General features: G+C 35.9%; 1 protein-coding gene across 1 annotated transcript; it reads right to left on the minus strand.

The window, feature by feature from the left end:
• Window positions 1–686: 686 nt before the first annotated feature.
• LOC107796269 (uncharacterized) lies at window positions 687–7,838 on the minus strand. Its single transcript, XM_016619021.2, has 7 exons — window positions 7,496–7,838; window positions 5,117–5,172; window positions 4,122–5,029; window positions 2,238–2,433; window positions 1,928–2,113; window positions 1,413–1,789; window positions 687–1,168 (listed from the first exon to the last, which is right to left on the minus strand). Exons 1-7 carry the CDS (start codon window positions 7,690–7,692, stop codon window positions 1,025–1,027), a joined length of 2,064 nt encoding a protein of 687 aa, XP_016474507.1. The 5' UTR covers window positions 7,693–7,838; the 3' UTR covers window positions 687–1,024.
• Window positions 7,839–19,899: the final 12,061 nt, after the last annotated feature.

Raw genomic sequence — 19,899 nt, forward strand, 5'->3', positions numbered from 1 at the left:
CAGTTGATATTTGCTAGTTTGTTTCTCCTTGACACCTTAATATCATCAATACTGGCTGGTTAAATTGTGGTTTAAAGGATCGCAATCTTAAGACACCATGATTTGGTTTTTAGAAACTGACATTTAAAAGCACCGTGACTTGCCAACAATAGGATTACTTGGTGATGCATCTAGAGATGGAAATTGTTGTTGGTTGCGTCTGTTTGAGGTTTATGGCATATCTAACGAACTTTTGCAAACATTTTTTGGGCTAGTTTTCAAGAAACTTTATCCCGACCTATGGATGCTATAGTTAAAAGGTATGTGGATAACCAATTAACCAGTATACTTTTTAACACTCAGTATAGTTAAAAGCTGATGATTCAACGTGGCAAGTAGGTTTGAGATCCTAACCAGCTCGGACTCCTTGCTAGGCATGTGGGTGGGGTGTTTGGTTTTCTGGCTCATTATAGATGTTATTACATTCATTCGTGCTGCTTAAAACCTCACTTGTGATCAGGAAAAGGAATCTACCATTATCTCCAAAGACAACAGTTCACTGCAACAGCAGAAACTCAACAGAACGTAATCACATCTCTCTCTGTTACTTTTGCTTCTTTAAACGTGCCACAAGGGAACAATGCTCTCCTTTAAAACTGGCTTTTGATGTCCATAAGCGGCAACAGTCCTATTTGACTTGGGCGGCATACAAGAAATCTATGCTATTACTGATCAAGCTATGAATACATATACTATCAATCTTCTAATCCAATAATAGTATTACTAATGGGAACTGATGGAACTATTCTCTAACTGCTGAAGTGCATAAAATTCTGCAGTCAAAATAGAGGATAGGAACCTGTCTACTAAAAATCTCTGATTCTTTTGCGAGCCTAAATTACACAACTATAATTGCTTACAATGACCCTATATCTCAAGATAAACCTGATCCACCTACAGCAAGATTCTTATGCAGCTGTTCTTCACACTGAGTGTCCATGAGAGTTTGCATATAATTTATGGCATAGGTGGGGTGAATTCAAGTTCAGCAGTCATCCTTTTCTGGATCAAGAACTGGGAGAATGCCCAACGCTGACGAAGAAAGATGCATACCCCGCACAAAACCTCCATACCCAATCTTTATCTTATAGCACAGAAGCAAGATAGAATCCCAAAGTGCTGTTCTTCCCTGCAATGAGAGAACAAGTGTAAGGTATAAAGTTAGACAAAATTACTGAACTAGCACTTGAGGATGACTCGATGAACTTGAATAGTACACTGTTACCATATTTAAGGGCACGCAAATTTTCAATAATTTTTCAATTGTCTGTTGTATTATCCATCAACCTTTTCGGAGAGGTGGTATCTTATCATTTTCTATTTATAAAACAAGCATAATGCAGTCAATAAGCATCTTTGCAATAATAACTTGCCTGGAGAGAGAACTGAGGATTCTTATCCCAGTATAGGGCAAAAACTGGGGGACTTTGCTTTCCCACAGCCAATATGCAAGCTCCTGGATGGAGCACAGAGGGTACACCTGACAAAACAGCTACATACTTTTCAGGGAACCTTTCTTTAGGAGGTAAAACACCCAAAAATAAGGGGTTTTTGCTATACTGGGCTCCAACATAAGCTGTAGGATCAACATGTAGCATCCACTTTGGGTGCTCCAGGAAAGTACAAAATAAATATAGGAGCAAATGAGAATCTGTTGGAAACTCGGAACTCCATTTCTTGTTTCCTTTCCCATACCCCTCTACACTGCCCAAATAATCATAGTTCCTCAAACAGGTTCCTTCAGCAAGCTCTGCAAAGAAATTGGGAGTCAGATCAGTCATGCAAAAATAATAGAAATCAGCATAGTTTATCTCTTATTTCTTCTCCAAAAATGTAATGGAGATCCAAGAGTGACTGACATGCAAGGCAAAGCCGAGAGTCAAACTACCTCGGATCCTCTGTACTGTATTTTCTGCACGGACACCGCTTTGTGGCAGCAATCCCTTGGCCCATTCTCCTTTCATTAAGGACAGAAGCCTTTGGTGTTCAGTGATGGCATCAATGCACTCTTGTAAAATAGGGATCTGAGAATTCTGTGGCGAGGATAGCTGAAGAACTCCAGAAGTTGTCTTTGCTGCAAACAAAGAAGCATCGACAAGATACTTCAGAATTATTACATTGGCATGTCCAACAATGAGAGACAACTTGAATAATGAAGTGCAAGACTAATAATCTTAATGGGAGGTGAAGTGAATTACGCATGCAAGAATCAAGAGCTTGAACAAGAGTTGCACGCAGCTGGTGAAGTAATCCATCTTCGTCAACAGAAAATGAGGGTTTCCATTCATTAGTCCTCTCCGTAGCAGATATAGCAGCAGTCCCAGTATCAGGTGCTTCATTTCCGACTTGACTGATTGTGATTGTAATGCCTAGTTTGGCTGCAGCTTGCATAACCTGAGAGCATCACTAAGCATGAAATGGCTAGTAAAATGGCAAAGGAGATGAAACTAACTTGATCTTAGTCAAAAAGCTGAGAAACGTATAAATACAAAGGAGATGATGAATTGACATCTGAAGGTTTTAATGCTTTTCTCTCAAAAAAGATTCTAATGCATTTTCCTTTTTTTCTTTTTAATTTCTCAAGATTACCATGCTTTAAAACCAAGCACTTACGAGCGTGATGGAGTCCTTGTTGTACAAATTCAGCACCCTGTTGGTGCATTTTAATGAAATGATAAGTTATACATCAAAAGAAACAAAAAGGAATATGCATTTCTCCAACATAGCAAATTTTGATGCTTTGAAGTGCACCTAACACCAGGAAGTGCCAAAACCAAAGTCAAATTTGGCAGTCTCTTTCGACTTTCTTAATTCAACAGGTCAGTAAGAAGTTTTTTCAGACTATTAGAAAAGAGTTTAAGTTATATGTATTGACGGTGTAAAAATTATTTACACAATCAGGTAACTTATTAAGTAACTACTGGTAAATCTCTTTATAAGCATTAATTGTTAATCTGCCAAAGATGGTAAGTAGCCTACTATTATAGGTTAAAGTTCACTACCAGTGTAAAGTATGTAACTTAAATCCTTTAGAAAATACTTCCAAGAGTACAAAGGCATCAAACTAGGTATAAGGATGCAATGATTCAAATGCTTATAATAGAAGATGAACATAAATTACAATAAGACAATTCTGCTGGACCAGAAAATTTCATTTATAGTTTAGAAGCTGAGCACATTTTTGAGTATACAAACTTCATTTCTTAAACTGCACACAAAACCATTGAACTTTAAGGTCGCTGATGAAAGGGAAGAACAAATTACATAATACTATGATTCTTTTCTATGAATAACATAGCTACCTTTACCTTTCCTTTAAAACATGTTTGTAACAAAAAGAGGATTCTTTCTTTTTCATAATTTGTAGCTTCTATACATTCTTAAGTGGCCCAATCGGTATATAAAAACAATCCTTAAGATGAGGAGTATTTTTCCATAATTCTGAAAGTTACAAGAGAACAAGCGAGCAAAATTATGTTCCTTCTGTCCAGGATAACAGGAATTGTATTTATGAATTCTGATACGATGATAAAAAGTAGGTGCTAACTCTTTCAACTCTTTTCGCACTACATTTTTTCAGTCCAGTGCTCTGCAGAAAATACATAACTTCAATGCTTGTAAGCTTAGCTTAAGTTGTTCTATTATTGTCTGATGCACATACATGACTGCTCTATTTCATCCTTATTTTGATTATTTCATCAAAAGAATTCCTCTTCGTTTTAAAAAAGAAAAAAACTTCTGTGGAACAATCAGAAGAATCTCTAAGGCATAAGAGCGTTTCCTCTATATCCATTTGATATAATGTGCTACAAGCCTACAACCCAATCTATCATGGTCACTATGAATATGAAGCCAATACATACCTAAGGAGCTCTAAATGACATCAATGAGCAGTATTGCAGGAAAGATTGGTTTAAATCAACACTTAAGGTTTTTCGGGAAGATCATCAAATGTGCCAACAAGAGGAAAACACATGAGATAAGGAGAAAAAGAGAAAAGCAGAACACCACAAGTATCAGAAAAAAGAATAAAAAGAGAATGAGCAAAGATTCTAAACATAAAAGTGGGTGCAAGAATCCACCTTCGTGTGACTAGTATCAATTTTGATAAGCATAGGCTTTAGCAGCATGGAGGAAAACCATTGCCTGAGTCGGTCACGCCACTGCTCGATCTGTGGATAGATCCCCAGATGCTCAAATGCTTCAGTGGACTCTTCCATTGACATTGGAGGAGGTAGATCGCCTTCCCCTTTCTTGGGTGGAGTTGTAAACTTTTGGGAACCAGGGGACATCCTAACAGGCCTTAGAGGAGTACGTCTTGGAGTTCCAGAAGTATTAGTGGAACTGGGCAAGTTACCAGGACTGGCTACACCAAACCCACTTATGGTGGGTGGAGGAGTTGCCAGCTTGCTTCCTGATTCAGTAATTCTCTCATCAACATCAGCCAAGAACTTTTCAAGCTGTTCCTCTGTTGCAATCTCTTTATGAAAAGTAGCTCGTTTGTTCGACCAAGGTGTGGCAACCAAGTGTTCCCCACCTGGTGAAGACTGGATTGAAGGTGATAGAGAAGAAGATGCTGGAACAAGATACAAGGATGGGGAAGCCGGTGATTTTGATGGGTTGCTGAAAGATGGTACTTTAGTTCCACTACCGGTTCTTGCTTTGTCACCACTAAGTCTAGATGAATGGTTTGAACTAGGAATTGGCTGATGAAGAGGGACAAGGACATCAGATGGAGAGGCTGAGATACTTCTTGATTTGGGAGGTCTCTTTGAAGACTCTAGAGTAGTTTGCTCAACTTTTGGTTTAATCCCCAAAAGCCCCAACTGTCTATTAGTCAGATGTGTATGCTCCTTTGTTCCTTTGGTAGGTGACATAATTGTTACATCAGTAGTCCTCGTTGTACATAGATAAATAGCCTTGACAAGGGCAAGAAAGGTTCCAACTAAAACTATGGCTGCAAAAGCCTGTATCAGTCTGGCAAAAAGACCTGAACATAATGGTAAAATGTTAGTAACAAGCTGATGCAATAGTGTTTGAGATCAGTCGAGAAGGAGTGAAGGACCACATCACTTACAAGCAGTTTCTTGAGAAACATATTTGAATCTCAGACTGTCAACAATCCCGCTTTCCCTGCAATCACTCAAATTGAAATGAATCCATTAGTTGAGACACGAAACACCAAGCTATAGCTACCCATTGTTTTTTTATAAGTGAGCTATAGCGATGCATTGTTATGATTATTACTTTCTTTTTCTTTCTCTGAGGCTGGTTGGATAAGGTTTCTTCAAGCCATACCTTCTTTAAACCTTATTTCCTTTTTAAGGAAACTCAATTAAGGGTTGAAATGCAAAGTCTTTTAACATTTTTTTTATTTAAAAAAGAAGCATTAAACAAATGTGCAGTTAATTCCCATCAACTCTAAGTTCCAGAGCAGCTTCTGAAAGCACGATAACTCCTTCCTTCTAGATTTAGGCTCTCATCAATTCATCTAAGTCTTCGTTAGAGGCCACAACAAAATTATCAAATGGACAGGTAAGCCATCCCTTCCACTGCCCTAATCAACAACAAGATGATATAGCCTCGCTTATATCTTAAAAAGTGAGGAGAAAAAGGAATATAGCGCTCCTCCCTCTGCTAGCAAATGTGTTTGGCAAAACCAAGCTGAATTGAACTTTCAAACTCGAAAACTAAGATGGCTGTCCATCCTAATACGTGTAATCTTGTTAATGCACTCATCATAAAATTTCTATTGACATTGTACGCGTGCTTTTAATCAACATCTTAATCAAATGGTATATACATTCCACAACACAAACATAAAGCAGGTAATTTCCGGCTTAACTACAAAGTTTCACTTTTTTCCAACCGTTCCAACATGTTGGCAAATATCATTCCGCCACCTCTCTCAATTCTTTTACTCCACGTTCAGCACTCGGGGGGGAGCTAAGTAGGAGTAAGGGGGTTCAATTGAATCCCCTTCGTCAATTATACTGTGCAAATATAGAAAAAAACGAGATTTTTTTGTTATATATAAACTATTGAATCCTTCTTATATAAGGAAAAATTCTAGTGCTGTGACAAAGGCATTCAAAATTTGTTTTGGTCGCAGGTTCAAATACTAGGTGCGACATTGTAGTTTCTTTTTTAATTCTCTTGTATAAATTCCTCTGCCACTAACTGCACTAAACAACTTTTATGTCAACCCTTACCAACCATGGACAAATGCAGGTCCACACTCCGCCTTTGGCTCGATATCTATATATAATTCAAGCCATACCTTCTTTAAACCTTATTTCCTTTTTAAGGAAACTCAATTAAGGGTTGAAATGCAAAGTCTTTTAACATTTTTTTTATTTAAAAAAGAAGCATTAAACAAATGTGCAGTTAATTCCCATCAACTCTAAGTTCCAGAGCAGCTTCTGAAAGCACGATAACTCCTTCCTTCTAGATTTAGGCTCTCATCAATTCATCTAAGTCTTCGTTAGAGGCCACAACAAAATTATCAAATGGACAGGTAAGCCATCCCTTCCACTGCCCTAATCAACAACAAGATGATATAGCCTCGCTTATATCTTAAAAAGTGAGGAGAAAAAGGAATATAGCGCTCCTCCCTCTGCTAGCAAATGTGTTTGGCAAAACCAAGCTGAATTGAACTTTCAAACTCGAAAACTAAGATGGCTGTCCATCCTAATACGTGTAATCTTGTTAATGCACTCATCATAAAATTTCTATTGACATTGTACGCGTGCTTTTAATCAACATCTTAATCAAATGGTATATACATTCCACAACACAAACATAAAGCAGGTAATTTCCGGCTTAACTACAAAGTTTCACTTTTTTCCAACCGTTCCAACATGTTGGCAAATATCATTCCGCCACCTCTCTCAATTCTTTTACTCCACGTTCAGCACTCAGGGGGGGAGCTAAGTAGGAGTAAGGGGGTTCAATTGAATCCCCTTCGTCAATTATACTGTGCAAATATAGAAAAAAACGAGATTTTTTTGTTATATATAAACTATTGAATCCTTCTTATATAAGGAAAAATTCTAGTGCTGTGACAAAGGCATTCAAAATTTGTTTTGGTCGCAGGTTCAAATACTAGGTGCGACATTGTAGTTTCTTTTTTAATTCTCTTGTATAAATTCCTCTGCCACTAACTGCACTAAACAACTTTTATGTCAACCCTTACCAACCATGGACAAATGCAGGTCCACACTCCGCCTTTGGCTCGATATCTATATATAATTAAAAAAATTAAAAGATAAATATGTCTCTCTGTGTGTGTGTGTGGGGGGGGGGGGGGTTGCATAGTGAGTCCAATAAATCATACATTGGCAAACGTTGCTGAGTTCAGCAACAACAAAAATAATAACAACAACTATATCTCAATTCCAAATTAATATAAATAACAATGAAAAGTGCGATTAAATAAAAATACCAAAATTAATACCTAATAAATATGCTGAGAAGAGCAGAAGCAGAAGCGAAGGAAATAGAGAGTATGAAAAGGAAAGTAGACTTGGAGGGACGAAGGCTGTTGGTTGTTAGGGCAGCAGAGAAGGCTGGATTCTGGTACACCGTGAATTTTGAGGGTTTAGGTGGCGTCGAGCTCTGCTCTTTTACTACTCCTCCGCCGCCAGCACTCATTCTCACTGCTTTTTCTCTGTTTTTTTCCCCTTGTGGTTTTATACAACAATCGCCATTATTGGAAACTTCGATTTAGCAATCGAGTTCGCCGCTCACCTCACAGTGCTCGAATTTTTTGCTGTTTGAAATTAGAGCATGCGCACAAGAGAAGAAGGAAAGAGTTTTTGGTTTATAGTAATTAGATTAAGGGGGGCAAGTGGGCCGGTTCAGGCCGGGATCGGTTCGGGACCGAGGGCCAAACGGGTCAGGATCGTTTGATCCGGTTTTAGCGGGCTTGGGCCGGTCTCGTGCGTCCGTGAGGCTCGGGACCGTTTAGCCCGCCAGGATCCGGGATCGGCCCGGTTCCTTAGCGGGCCAAACGGTCCCAACGGCTATTTTTTTTTAAAATTTTTTTTAAAAAAATATAGCCGTTGGCTATTTATAAAATAGCCATTTAACCCCCAACTTTATTTTAATCCCAAACTTTTTATAATTACACTTTTTTCCTATTTTCAACTATAAATACCCCATCATTCTTTCATTTTTTCCTACAAAATCATCAATCTATCACAATCTCTCTCTAATTTTCTTCTATAATTGCTACTATTGTTACAATTTGTGAAACAATTGTGAAGTTGGTGAATTGAAATCTTCAACGATAATCAATTTCCAATAAGTTGTTTGTCAATTCGGTAAACTCGTTCCAACTCTTAAGTTTTAATATTATAATTTTGTTTGTGTTTATTTATTTTCTATTACTTTATTAATTAAGATGTCTTCCTTAAAAAAACTTTTTGGTAAAAATAAGGAAAAATCCAAGAGTGACGAATGTAGTGCTCAATCTGTTCCTCTCCCACTGTCCCGGGCTCCCCGAACCAAACTCCATATACGTCCTACACCTGTTATTCTTGATAGCGATAATAGTTTATTACAATTTACTGAAAGTCAATTTTGCCATAATATTAGATCTGGTGAATAATTAGACCATGAATTAATGAATGCTCTTTATTCTAATCCAACTATTAATCCTACTTATAAAGGTTTTCCTCGCACAACCGTAAAGAGCGATATTTATAAATATAAACATAAATATGAATAATATTTATGCTATTTATTTACTCATATAAATTATCGTGTTGCTATTACAACTAATATTAGTAGAAGTGGTAACGACTGTGATTACCTTACTGTTACCAGTCATTGGATTGATGAGGATTGGATAATGCAAAAGTGCATTATTTCTTATAGAATAATTAATTCACGTCACACAGGGCAGTTTATTGCTAGCACAGTTACAGATATTTGTAGATATTTTTGCATTAGTGATAAAATAATGTCAATTTCAATGGATAATGCTACTAGTAACACAAATGCTATAGCCTTGCTTACCACTACGCTAAATCCTACATTTAGTAATATTTTTCATGTTAGATGTATTTGTCATATTTACCATTTAATTGTGGGTGATGGTATGAGAATTTTAAATATTGAAATTGAAAAGGTTAAGATGGCTCTTAACTGGCTTTTTTATTCAAACCGTAGAAGTAGACTTAGAGAAGATTTTAAAAGATGCGATGAATTTGGCCTAAGAGAAAGAAAGGTTCCTAAACCTTGTCCAACTAGATGGAATTGCATGTATGAAAGTTTGGTTGTTGCATATGAATATAGAAACCCCATAAACTCAACATTTAATGCACATGTAAGTGATGATGATGAGTACCTTACAAATGGGGATTGGGCTAATGTTAAAATACTTGTAGAATTTTTAGAAAAATTTCATATTGCTACAAATAAATTTTCTGGGCAATATTATCCTACTATTTCTAACTGTTTAGTTTATATTGCAGAACTTGCAAATTTGTTTGCTCATTTCTCAGAGGGTAGAGAAATTTATAAACTTGCTATTGATTCTATGAGAAAAAAGTTTAAAAAATATTTTTTTCCTATTTCCCCTATTTATGGTGTTTCTGCTTTGTTAAATCCTTGTATGAAATTAGGAGGTCCTCATTTTTGGTATGAAACTGTTTATAATAGTTTAGCACTTAAAGATGAGGAATTGTCTCAAGTTCCGAAAATAATAGCCTCAATTAGAATAAATGCTCAAACTATTTTTAATACTTATCAAGTTGCATTAAATCATGCTAGACCAAATGTTCCAACTCATTCTTCTTCTGATTCTCAATCATCTAAAAGAACTGCGCGAGTAAGAGCACTTAGTGCTTGGGCGGGGTTTAGGGGTTCTCAAGGTTCTAGTAGTAGTGATTTTTCACAACTAAATGAGCTTGAAGTTTATTTGTCGCAGGGAATTGAGGAAGTGAATCCCGACGGTTCCTTTAATCTTTTGGAATGGTGGAAGGACAAAGAAAAATACTTTCCGGTTCTTTCAAGGATGGCCCGAGACATTTTAACTATTCAAGCTTCAACAGTGGCATCAGAGAGCGCTTTCAGTCAAGCAAGACTTCAACTCGGTGATTATAGAGCGTCTATGAGGGAGAGTTTGGAAAAATCAGTACTTTTCAGAGATTGGATCCGGTCGGAAAGAAGAAATTTTGGACTTGCTGAATCATAACCAGATGAAGACGAAGCTTACGAAGAAATGCTAGCTGAACTTGCGGAGGATGTTGCTTCGCCCGGAAGTGGCGATGACCAAGCAACTTTTTCGCCACCACCAACGGAAATTCCTCCGGACCTTGATAGATTTATGAAGTTTGTAAGAGATACCATGTAACTTGTATGAACAAAAATTAGTATGTATTATGTAACTTATATTTTGGCACATCTTGATTAGTTTTTTTTTCTTCTCAATGGTGGTATTAGCACCTTGTTGTGCTCATTCCATAGGGGGATGAAGACTAAGAAAGATATTGCCATATTTTTTAATGCTATAATAAAATTACAAGGCATATCTCTTTATAATATTTTTGTCTTTAGACTTAGATATTATTTTTAACATCCTTTTGTCTTTAGACTAATATATATACTATACTATACTATATATACATCTTATATATAGTATATAAGCTGTATATATAGCTTATCGAATATAACTTTTATATATATATATATATTATACATTTAATATATATATATACTATACTATACTATATATACATCTTATATATAGTATATAAGATGTATATATAGCATATCGAATATAGCTTATATATAAATATACTATATATACATCTTATATATATATATATATATATATATATATATATATATACATCTTATATCGATATACTATATATAAGCTTATATATATATATATACTATACTATATATACATTTAATATATATACTATACTATATATACATCTTATATACTATATATAAGATGTATATATAGCTTATCGAATATAGCTTTTATATATATATATATATATACTATATATACATCTTATATACTATATATATTCGAATATCTATACATCTTAGATATTTATTTTAACATCCTTTTGTCTCTAATATCTATTTATTTAAAAAAAATATATTGGGCCCACTTAGCCCGTTTAGCCCGCGGCCCGGGACCGTTTAGACCGGGACCAAACAGTCCCGGTCCTGGGCCGGTCCTTAGAAAAAGCCCGTTTAGGCACGGGCCCGTTTGACCCGTTTAATTTGGGCCCGATCCGGGATCGTTTGGACCGGTCCACTTAGCCCGTTTAGGCCCGGGACCGGCCCACTTGCCAGCCCTAGATACACACATGTTTGAGAAATTGTATTTGAGCCCTAGTTATTAGAAATTATATTCCCCGAATCCCGCATGATACAGGAGTAACTAATCCCACCATAAATCCTACTATTTGCCTTAACTCGTGAGTATCTTATTATTTTATGTAAGATATAATCATATAATGTGTGTCAATAACGCGGGTTATAACTATTTGCGTAAACGTAAACAGCAATTCAATACTATAGTAAATAATTTATGTATAACACTTTATACATAAGGGAGGAGACGCTACGTGGACGACGACGGCGTACTGTATTAGGGAGACGGCGAGAGAGGTGTTAGAAATCTCGAAGGGTTACTATGGCGGGCACCAAGGCGACTGGTGGTGGAATGACGTGGTCCAAGGTAAAATGAAAACAAAGAAAGCGGCGTACCTTAAGTTAGTGGAGAGCACCGACGAGGAGCAGAGGAGAGCGAATAGAGTAAGATATAAGGAAGATATGAAGGAGGCGAAATCAGCAGTCACGGAGGCTAAGGCTGATGCGTTTGGTCGGTTGTATGAGGAACTAAGGGGTAATTGTGGGGACAAGAAGTTATTTCGGCTGGCCAAAGTAAGAGAGATGAAGGCTCGTGACCTGGATCAAGTGAGGTGCATCAAAGACGAGGAAGATAGAGTATTGATAGAAGAGGCCCAGATTAAGCAAAGATGGCGGACGTACTTTCATAAACTTCTGAACGAAGAGGGGATGACAATATCATGCTAGGGGAATTGGGGCACTCCGAGGGTCACCGAGACTTTAGGTACTGTAGGCGTATTAAGGTTGAGGAAGTCGTGGGAGCTATGCGTAAGATGAGTCGGGGCAAAGCGACCGAACCAGACGAAATTCCAATACAATTTTGAGGTATGTGGGTAGAACATGCTTGGAGTGGTTGACTGGGCAGTTTAATGTTATTTTTAGGTCGAAGGGGATGTCAGATCAGTGTAGATGGAGTACGATGATTCTGTTATATAAGAACAAAGGTGATATCCATAATTGTAACAACTATAGAGACATCAAGTTACTAAGTCATACCATGAAAGTTTGGGAGAGAATAGTGGAAGAGAGGGTTAGGAGGGCGGTGTCTATATCAGAAAACCAGTTCGGGTTCATGTCGGGCCATTCTACTACGAAAGCTATCCACCTTATCAGGAGGTTGGTGGAGCAATACAGGGATATGAAGAGGGATCTAAACATGGTGTTTACTGACCAGAGAAGCGTACGACAAGGTTCCTAAGGACGTTCTATGGAGATGCCTAGAGGTGAAAGGTGTGCATGTAGCTTACATTAGAGCGATAAAAGGATATGTATGATAGAGCTAAAACTTGGGTTAGGACTGTGGGAGATGACTTAGAGCTTTTTTACGATGGTTATGGGGTTACACCAAGGATCTGCGCTCAGTCCGTTCTTATTTTCCCTGGCTATGGATGCCCTAATACACCATATTCAAGGGGAGGTGCCATACTGTATATTGTTCGATGATAATATAGTTCTGATCGATAAGACGGGAGGCGGTGTTAATGAGAGACTGAAGGTATGGAGGCAGGCCTGGAGTCCAAAGGTTTCAAGTTGAGTAGGACTAAGACAAAATACCTAGAGTGTAAGTTCAGCAGCGTGATGGGGGAAGCAGATGTGGAAGTGAAGCTCGACTCACAAGTCATCCCCAAGAGCGAAAGTTTCAAGTACCCAGGGTTAATTATCCAAGGGGATGGGGAGATCGACGGGGATGTCACATACCGAATTGGGGTAGAGTGGATGAAATTAAAGTTAGTGTCTGGAGTTCTGTGTGACAAGAATGTCCTAACGAAACTTAAAAGTAAGTTCTATAGAGCAGTGGTTAGACCGGCCATGTTGTATAGGGTTGAGTGTTGGCCAGTCAAGAATGCACATATTCAGCAGATGAAAGTAGCTGAAATGAGGATGTTGAGATAGATGTGTGGGTACACAAGGCTGGATAAGATTAGGAATGAAGATATTCGGGAGAATGTGGGTGTTGCTCCCATAGACGACAAGATGAGGGAAACAAGGCTTAGATGGTTCGGGCACGAGAGGAGGAGAAGCCTAGATGCCCCGGTTAGGAGGTATGAGCGGTTGGCTTTGGCAGGTACGATAAGAGGTAGAGGGCGGCCTAAGAAGTATTGGGGCGAGGTGATCAGGCAGGACATGGCGCAACTTTAGATTTTCGAGGACATGACTCTTGATAAGAAGGTGTGGAGGCCGAGCATTAGGGTTGTAGGTTAGGGGGTAGTCGAGCGTTTTTCCTCTTTGTACCGGCTAGTCTGATAGAGCTTTGTCTAGGATTGCTAGCAGTTTATGTTGTGTTCACATTATTTTTCTCGTTTTTTATAGTATTGGGTTATTGCCTTTTCACTTATTTGTTGTCTCTTACGATGTTGATTATTATTTTTGTGGTTTCTTTTGTTGTTACAAATTTTTTTTTTTTGTTCTTTTCTCATATTATTGTCTCATATGTTGAGTCGAGGGTCTCCCGAAAATAGCCTCTCTATCCTCCGGGGTAGGGATAAGGTTTGAGTACACTCTATTCTCCGCAGACCCCACTAGTGGAATTCTATTGGGTTGTTGTTGTTTGTTGTACTTAATTTATTATTAATTATCATATAATAATTACTTTATTATTAATTACCATAAAAATAATCCTCGTATTGTAATCTCCTCTGCCTATTTAGTAAGTGAATCGAATGACCTCTTTGCATATTTATAGCATATTTGGTCAAGCTTTTAAAATCAATTTAAAAAGTATCTTTAAAAAAAAAAGAATTGACGAGAAGCTAATTGTATTTGGCTAATCAATTTGAAAAGTATTTTTGAGCAGCAATTAATGTTTGGCTAAACTTTTAAAAAGTATTTTTAAGTGTATTTTCTCGAAAAGTACTTTGGGAAGAAACTATTTTTTTTTTTACTTCTGTTTCTACTCAAAAGTATTTTTTTTCCTTCTAAAAGTTTGGACAAATACATTAACGTTAGAAAAAAAATTATTTTTGAAAATAAAAAAATAAATAAATTTTGAGCCCCCCAAAAAGTTTGGCCAAACAGACTATAGTAAGGGTAACTTTTCTAGGTACACAATCCCTATTAAGAACATCAGTTGAAGAGTTTTGAATGAGAACGAATGTCAATTAATCCCAAGAACCACAAGACTAAGGTACTAATTAACCCTCTATAATTTGAAATTTTGTACAATTCAATCATCGTTTTGTTAATAAACAAATCCGAGTTTGGTCTTGAGATACAACTCGAATGAGATGGGCAGTTAGGTCATGGGTTAATTTATAAATTAAACCAGGATAGACTTCGTGAATCCTAATGAGTGAAATATCCAGTTTGATTGTTTCATCCTTAGATGTTTTTTAAAATTACTATAGTTGGGCACCAGAAAGAAGCCCAAATGAATTTAACGATTTTAGTAAGGGAAAAAAAAACGTAAATAGCTGGCCCAATATGTTTTACAACTCTCCCTTGCCCTAAAAATTAATTTATAATAGCTCTAAAGTGGCGTAGCCACGTCAATTGAAAACGTAAAAATAGCGTGTGGTAGCCACTAAATAAGGTGGTGTTTATTTTTTATCCACCAATTCTAATGTTGAGCAAAAATAGCTACTACTCTATTAAAATTATTATGAAAAGATATTTTTACCCGTTCTTCTATTTCTTTTATTCCCAAACCCTTCCTTTATATGCTTCTCTAATTTAAGTTCAGAGCCAAAATTTCATAGGCAAAATTTCGCTCCCTCAATATCGTTTCTGCATGCAACTCTCTTCTCTCGATTGAAGTTCAGAGCCAAAATTTCGTTTCCTCAATATCGCTCCTGCCCAGCCCACAAAAATTTTCTGCGTATACTTTGTCCAACTTAATCTCTTCTCATTTGTCATCTTCTCTGCAGCGAACCAGCGTACAGGTATGTTTTCGATTCTGCTTTTATGCATTTTTTTTTGTATATCTCTAATCATGATCAATGCTATATTTGTCATCAAGTATGTGTGAAATATCCAAAATAATGATTATAACTTGATTCGTTGAGGAATAAGGTACAGATTTTTGTGAGAAAGTTATTAAAAACCTTTTGGTATTGAAATGTATTTGTGGTTCAATCAATATATTGATTATGTAAGGACATTTCAGAAAAATAGTCCTAAGAATTTGTAAGCTAGCCGTGTTTAGGAATTTTAGTTAACTGTGCTTCTATTAAAGATGCATCTAATTAGGTCCTGGATTTTAGTTTTTTAGTTTAAATATTAAGGACATTTCAGAAAAATAGTCCTACGAATTTGTAAGCTAATTTTAGTTAATTGTGCTTCTATTAAAGATGCATCTAATTAGGTCCTGAATTTTAGTTTTTTAGTTTAAATATTAAGGACATTTTAGAAAAATAGCCCTAAGAATTTGTAAGCTAATTTTAGTTAATTGTGCTTCTATTAAAGATGCATCTAATTAGGTCCTGGATTTTAGTTTTTTAGTTTAAATATTAAGGACATTTCAGAAAAATAGTCCTAAGAATTTGTAAGCTAAGTTTAGTTAATTGTGCTTCTATTAAATGCATCTAATTAGGTCCTGGATTTTAGTTTTTTAGTTTAAATATTAAGAACATTTCATAAAAATAGTCCTAAGAATTTGTAAGCTAATTTTGGTTTATTGTTCTTCTATTAAAGATGCATCTAATTAGGTCCTGGATTTTAGTTTTTTAGTTTAAATATTAAGGACATTTTAGAAAAATAGTCCTAAGAATTTGTAAGCTAATTTTAGTTTACTGTTCTTCTATTAAAGATGCATCTACTTAGGTCCTGAATTTTAGTTTTTTAGTTTAAATATTAAGGACATTTCAGAAAAATAGTCCTAAGAATTTGTAAGCTAAGTTTAGTTTACTGTTCTTCTATTAAAGATGCATCTACTTAGGTCCTGGAATTTAGTTTTTTAGTTTAAATATTAAGGACATTTCAGAAAAATAGTCCTAATGTTTACGTTCTATTTCCTTCTTTGTAGTGTGCTAATGGAAGGAGATCGTATTTTCGAGTTTGATGATTGGCGTAATTGATGAGCTATTGGAAAGGAGATTTTCAGTATAAGGAAACAATAAAAAATTTCTTGTCGAACACGCAATGGAAGAAGTTGAGGGATGGTGTTTTCGGAAACTTTTTCCGATTACAAGGTGTGAAGTTCTGTGGTAGACTTATTCATTGTGTGTTGCTTTCAGAAATTATAAGCAATGACTCCCATTCAATGACATTCAAGATTTTTGATCATGAAGTGAAGTTTACACGTGAAGCGTTCCAGATAATTACTGGGTTAAAATGTTCTTCTTCAGTGGACTTCAAAGTTTTAGGTGAAAGAGAGAATAGGCTTTCGAAAGTCTACTTCCCTGAAAAGGATAGAATCGAGTTAGGCGATTTATGGCATTTTATTACTAGTCACGCATATGGTACAACTGCATCATTTGTAGGCAGCCATGACGATGCGATGAAGTTGGCAATAATTTATTTTGTTGAATCTGTGTTGATGGGGAAGCGCAAGAATCGGAATGTGTCTGAGCGGGTAATGAAAATCGTAGATGACGATGAACTCTGCTCTTCTTTCAATTGGGGCTCTCTTTATTATGAAAAGTTACTAAAATCATTGAAGAGCTGCTTGAAGCCCAAACAAAATACTTCAGAGAATGAGAATGAGAATGAGAAAGAGAAAGATAAAGAGAAGGACAGTTATACTATACTTGGCTTCCCTTTCGCCTTCTGTGTTTGGATTATGGAAGTATTCTCAATTTTTCAGGAAAAATAATTTGTGAACTTCAGATAATGTGGGTTCCCCCGGATGCTATGTTATTCAGATATAAAATCTCCATATTATGACACCCTATGTAAAAAGTACTTCCATTATGAAAAAGTAAGTTAACAGGATTACTAGCTATTTTTTTGTTTTTGTGTTTTAGTTCTGAATACTTACGTTTTTTTTCCTTATATAATAGTTGTATGAGTTGCTCAAGATGGTACCATTTTTTTCTTCTGAAGTAGATGCGGAGCCCACTAGTGTGCATGTGCCATTGTCTCAAGATCAAAGTTCAGTACCTTCAACACAATTTGATGAAGTCTTGCTTAAGAAAATTGTTAACGTAGGTTTTCTGTCTTTGAATACCATTAGTTTTTTATTTGCTTATTTTTGCTTAAGAGACTTTTTTGTTTTTATGGTTTTTGATTCAGAGATTATCGGAGAAGTTCAAAAAGGATATGGAGGTAGAATGTACTAGAATACATCAAAAAATAGCTTTATCAGAAAAAAGGATTCAAAATGACATCAAGGTAATATTCTTAATTTTTGTGCTTGTAACTCTAAGTTAAGGACACCATCTTCTTAATTTTTGAGCTTGTAACTCTCAGTTTAGGACTTCATATTCTTAACTTTTGAACTTGTAACTCTAAGTTCAGGACTACATGTCCTTAACTTTTTAACTTGTAACTCTAAGTTCAGGACTACATGTCCTTAACTTTTTAACTTGTAACTCTAAGTTCAGGACTACATGTCCTTAATTTTTTAACTTGTAACTCTAAGTTCAGGACTACCTGTCCTTAACTTTTTAACTAGTAGCTCTAAGTTCAGGACTACATGTCCTTAACTTTTTAACTTGTAGCTCTAAGTTCAGGACTACATGTCCTTAACTTTTTAACTTGTAACTCTAAGTTCAGGACTACCTGTCCTTAACTTTTTAACTTGTAGCTCTAAGTTCAGGACTACATGTCCTTAACTTTTTAACTTGTAACTCTAAGTTCAGGACTACCTGTCCTTAACTTTTTAACTTGTAGCTCTAAGTTCAGGACTACATGTCCTTAACTTTTTAACTTGTAACTCTAAGTTCAGGACTACATGTTCTTAACTTTTTAACTTGTAGCTCTAAGTTCAGGACTACATGTCCTTAACTTTTTAACTTGTAACTCTAAGTTCAGGACTACATGTCCTTAACTTTTTAACTTGTAGCTCTAAGTTCAGGACTACCTGTCCTTAACTTTTTAACTTGTAGCTCTAAGTTCAGGACTACATGTCCTTAACATTTTAACTTGTAACTCTAAGTTCAGGACTACCTGTCCTTAACTTTTTAACTTGTAACTCTAAGTTCAGGACTACATGTCCTTAACTTTTTAACTTGTAGCTCTAAGTTTAGGACTACCTGTCCTTAACTTTTTAACTTGTAGCTCTAAGTTCAGGACTACATGTCCTTAACTTTTTAACTTGTAACTCTAAGTTCAGGACTACCTGTCCTTAACTTTTTAACTTGTAGCTCTAAGTTCAGGACTACATGTCCTTAACTTTTTAACTTGTAACTCTAAGTTCAGGACTACCTGTCCTTAACTTTTTAAATTGTACCTCTATGTTGAGGACTACATGTCCTTAACTTTTTAACTTGTAACTCTAAGTTTAGGACTACCTGTCCTTAACTTTTTAACTTGTAGCTCTAAGTTCAGGACTACATGTCCTTAACTTTTTAACTTGTAACTCTAAGTTCAGGACTACCTGTCCTTAATTTTTTAACTTGTAGCTCTAAGTTCAGGACTACATGTCCTTAACTTTGTAACTTGTAGCTCTAAGTTCAGGACTACATGTCCTTAACTTTTTAACTTGTAGCTCTAAGTTCAGGACTACATGTCCTTAACTTATAAGCAGCTAACATTCTGATTCTTATTTTAAATACTATCTCACAGTCTTTAAAAAAAAAACCTAGGATCAAAGATTGATACTTTATTGAAGCTTCTTGACAAACCTCATGAAAGGACCATAGAGAGAGAACCTAGTGTTCCAATTAGCAAATATGCAGTTGATGATCAATGTGATGATATAGATATGCATGTAGAAGATCATTATGAAAGCGATTATAGAGATGCGCATCTAGAAGATGAAACTGATATTGGCATCGAAATTGGGAAAGGTTAGATACAGTTTTTGAATTTGTTATCATTGAAATTTATATTCAATAGCATAATACATATAAACTTTTTTGTGATTACAAATGTGTGTAGAATCTTTTGATGGAGTGCAAGTTCAAGATGGAATGGAATGTCAAGACCAGGAAAATCCAAAAGAGACAAGTGTAACAGACATAATTTGTAAATCTGGAGTGCAATCTCAGGATTTAGAAAATCTATTGGAAACAAGTATAAGTGAGATTGTATGCAAATATGTTAAAAAAATATATGATATATCTACACCTCTCTCATTTAAAGAGAAATTTGGAAATCAAAATGATGCCAATCAAGGTTAGATGGAATTTTCATGACATGTTGAATGTTAGTTTTAGTAAACTATTAGTAATAAGTATTAATTGTAAATGTTACAGAATCTTTTGAAACTACAAGGAAAGAAGATGGAGTGGACTATCATGATGATGAAATTTCAAAAGAGAGAAGTGGAGGACAATCTCAAGACATAGAAAATACCCAAGGAACAAGCATAAATGAGATTGTTTGCAAATGTATAGAAGGAACGTATGATATCTCTACACCTCTCTCTCTCTTACAGAC

Source organism: Nicotiana tabacum, chromosome 9 (genome assembly GCF_000715075.1).
Source record: "Nicotiana tabacum cultivar K326 chromosome 9, ASM71507v2, whole genome shotgun sequence".
NCBI classification, from domain to species: Eukaryota; Viridiplantae; Streptophyta; class Magnoliopsida; order Solanales; family Solanaceae; genus Nicotiana; species Nicotiana tabacum.

Bases quoted from the DNA above. Each gene is read 5' to 3' on its own strand.
- LOC107796269 (XM_016619021.2), bottom strand. From the start codon at position 7,692: ATGAGTGCTGGCGGCGGAGGAGTAGTAAAAGAGCAGAGCTCGACGCCA. The intron at 5,030-5,116 runs GTAAGTGATGTG...CATTATGTTCAG, and splicing joins TGTTTCTCAAGAAACTGCTT to GTCTTTTTGCCAGACTGATA. The intron at 2,434-4,121 runs GTGGATTCTTGC...TGATGCTCTCAG, and splicing joins TTGATACTAGTCACACGAAG to GTTATGCAAGCTGCAGCCAA.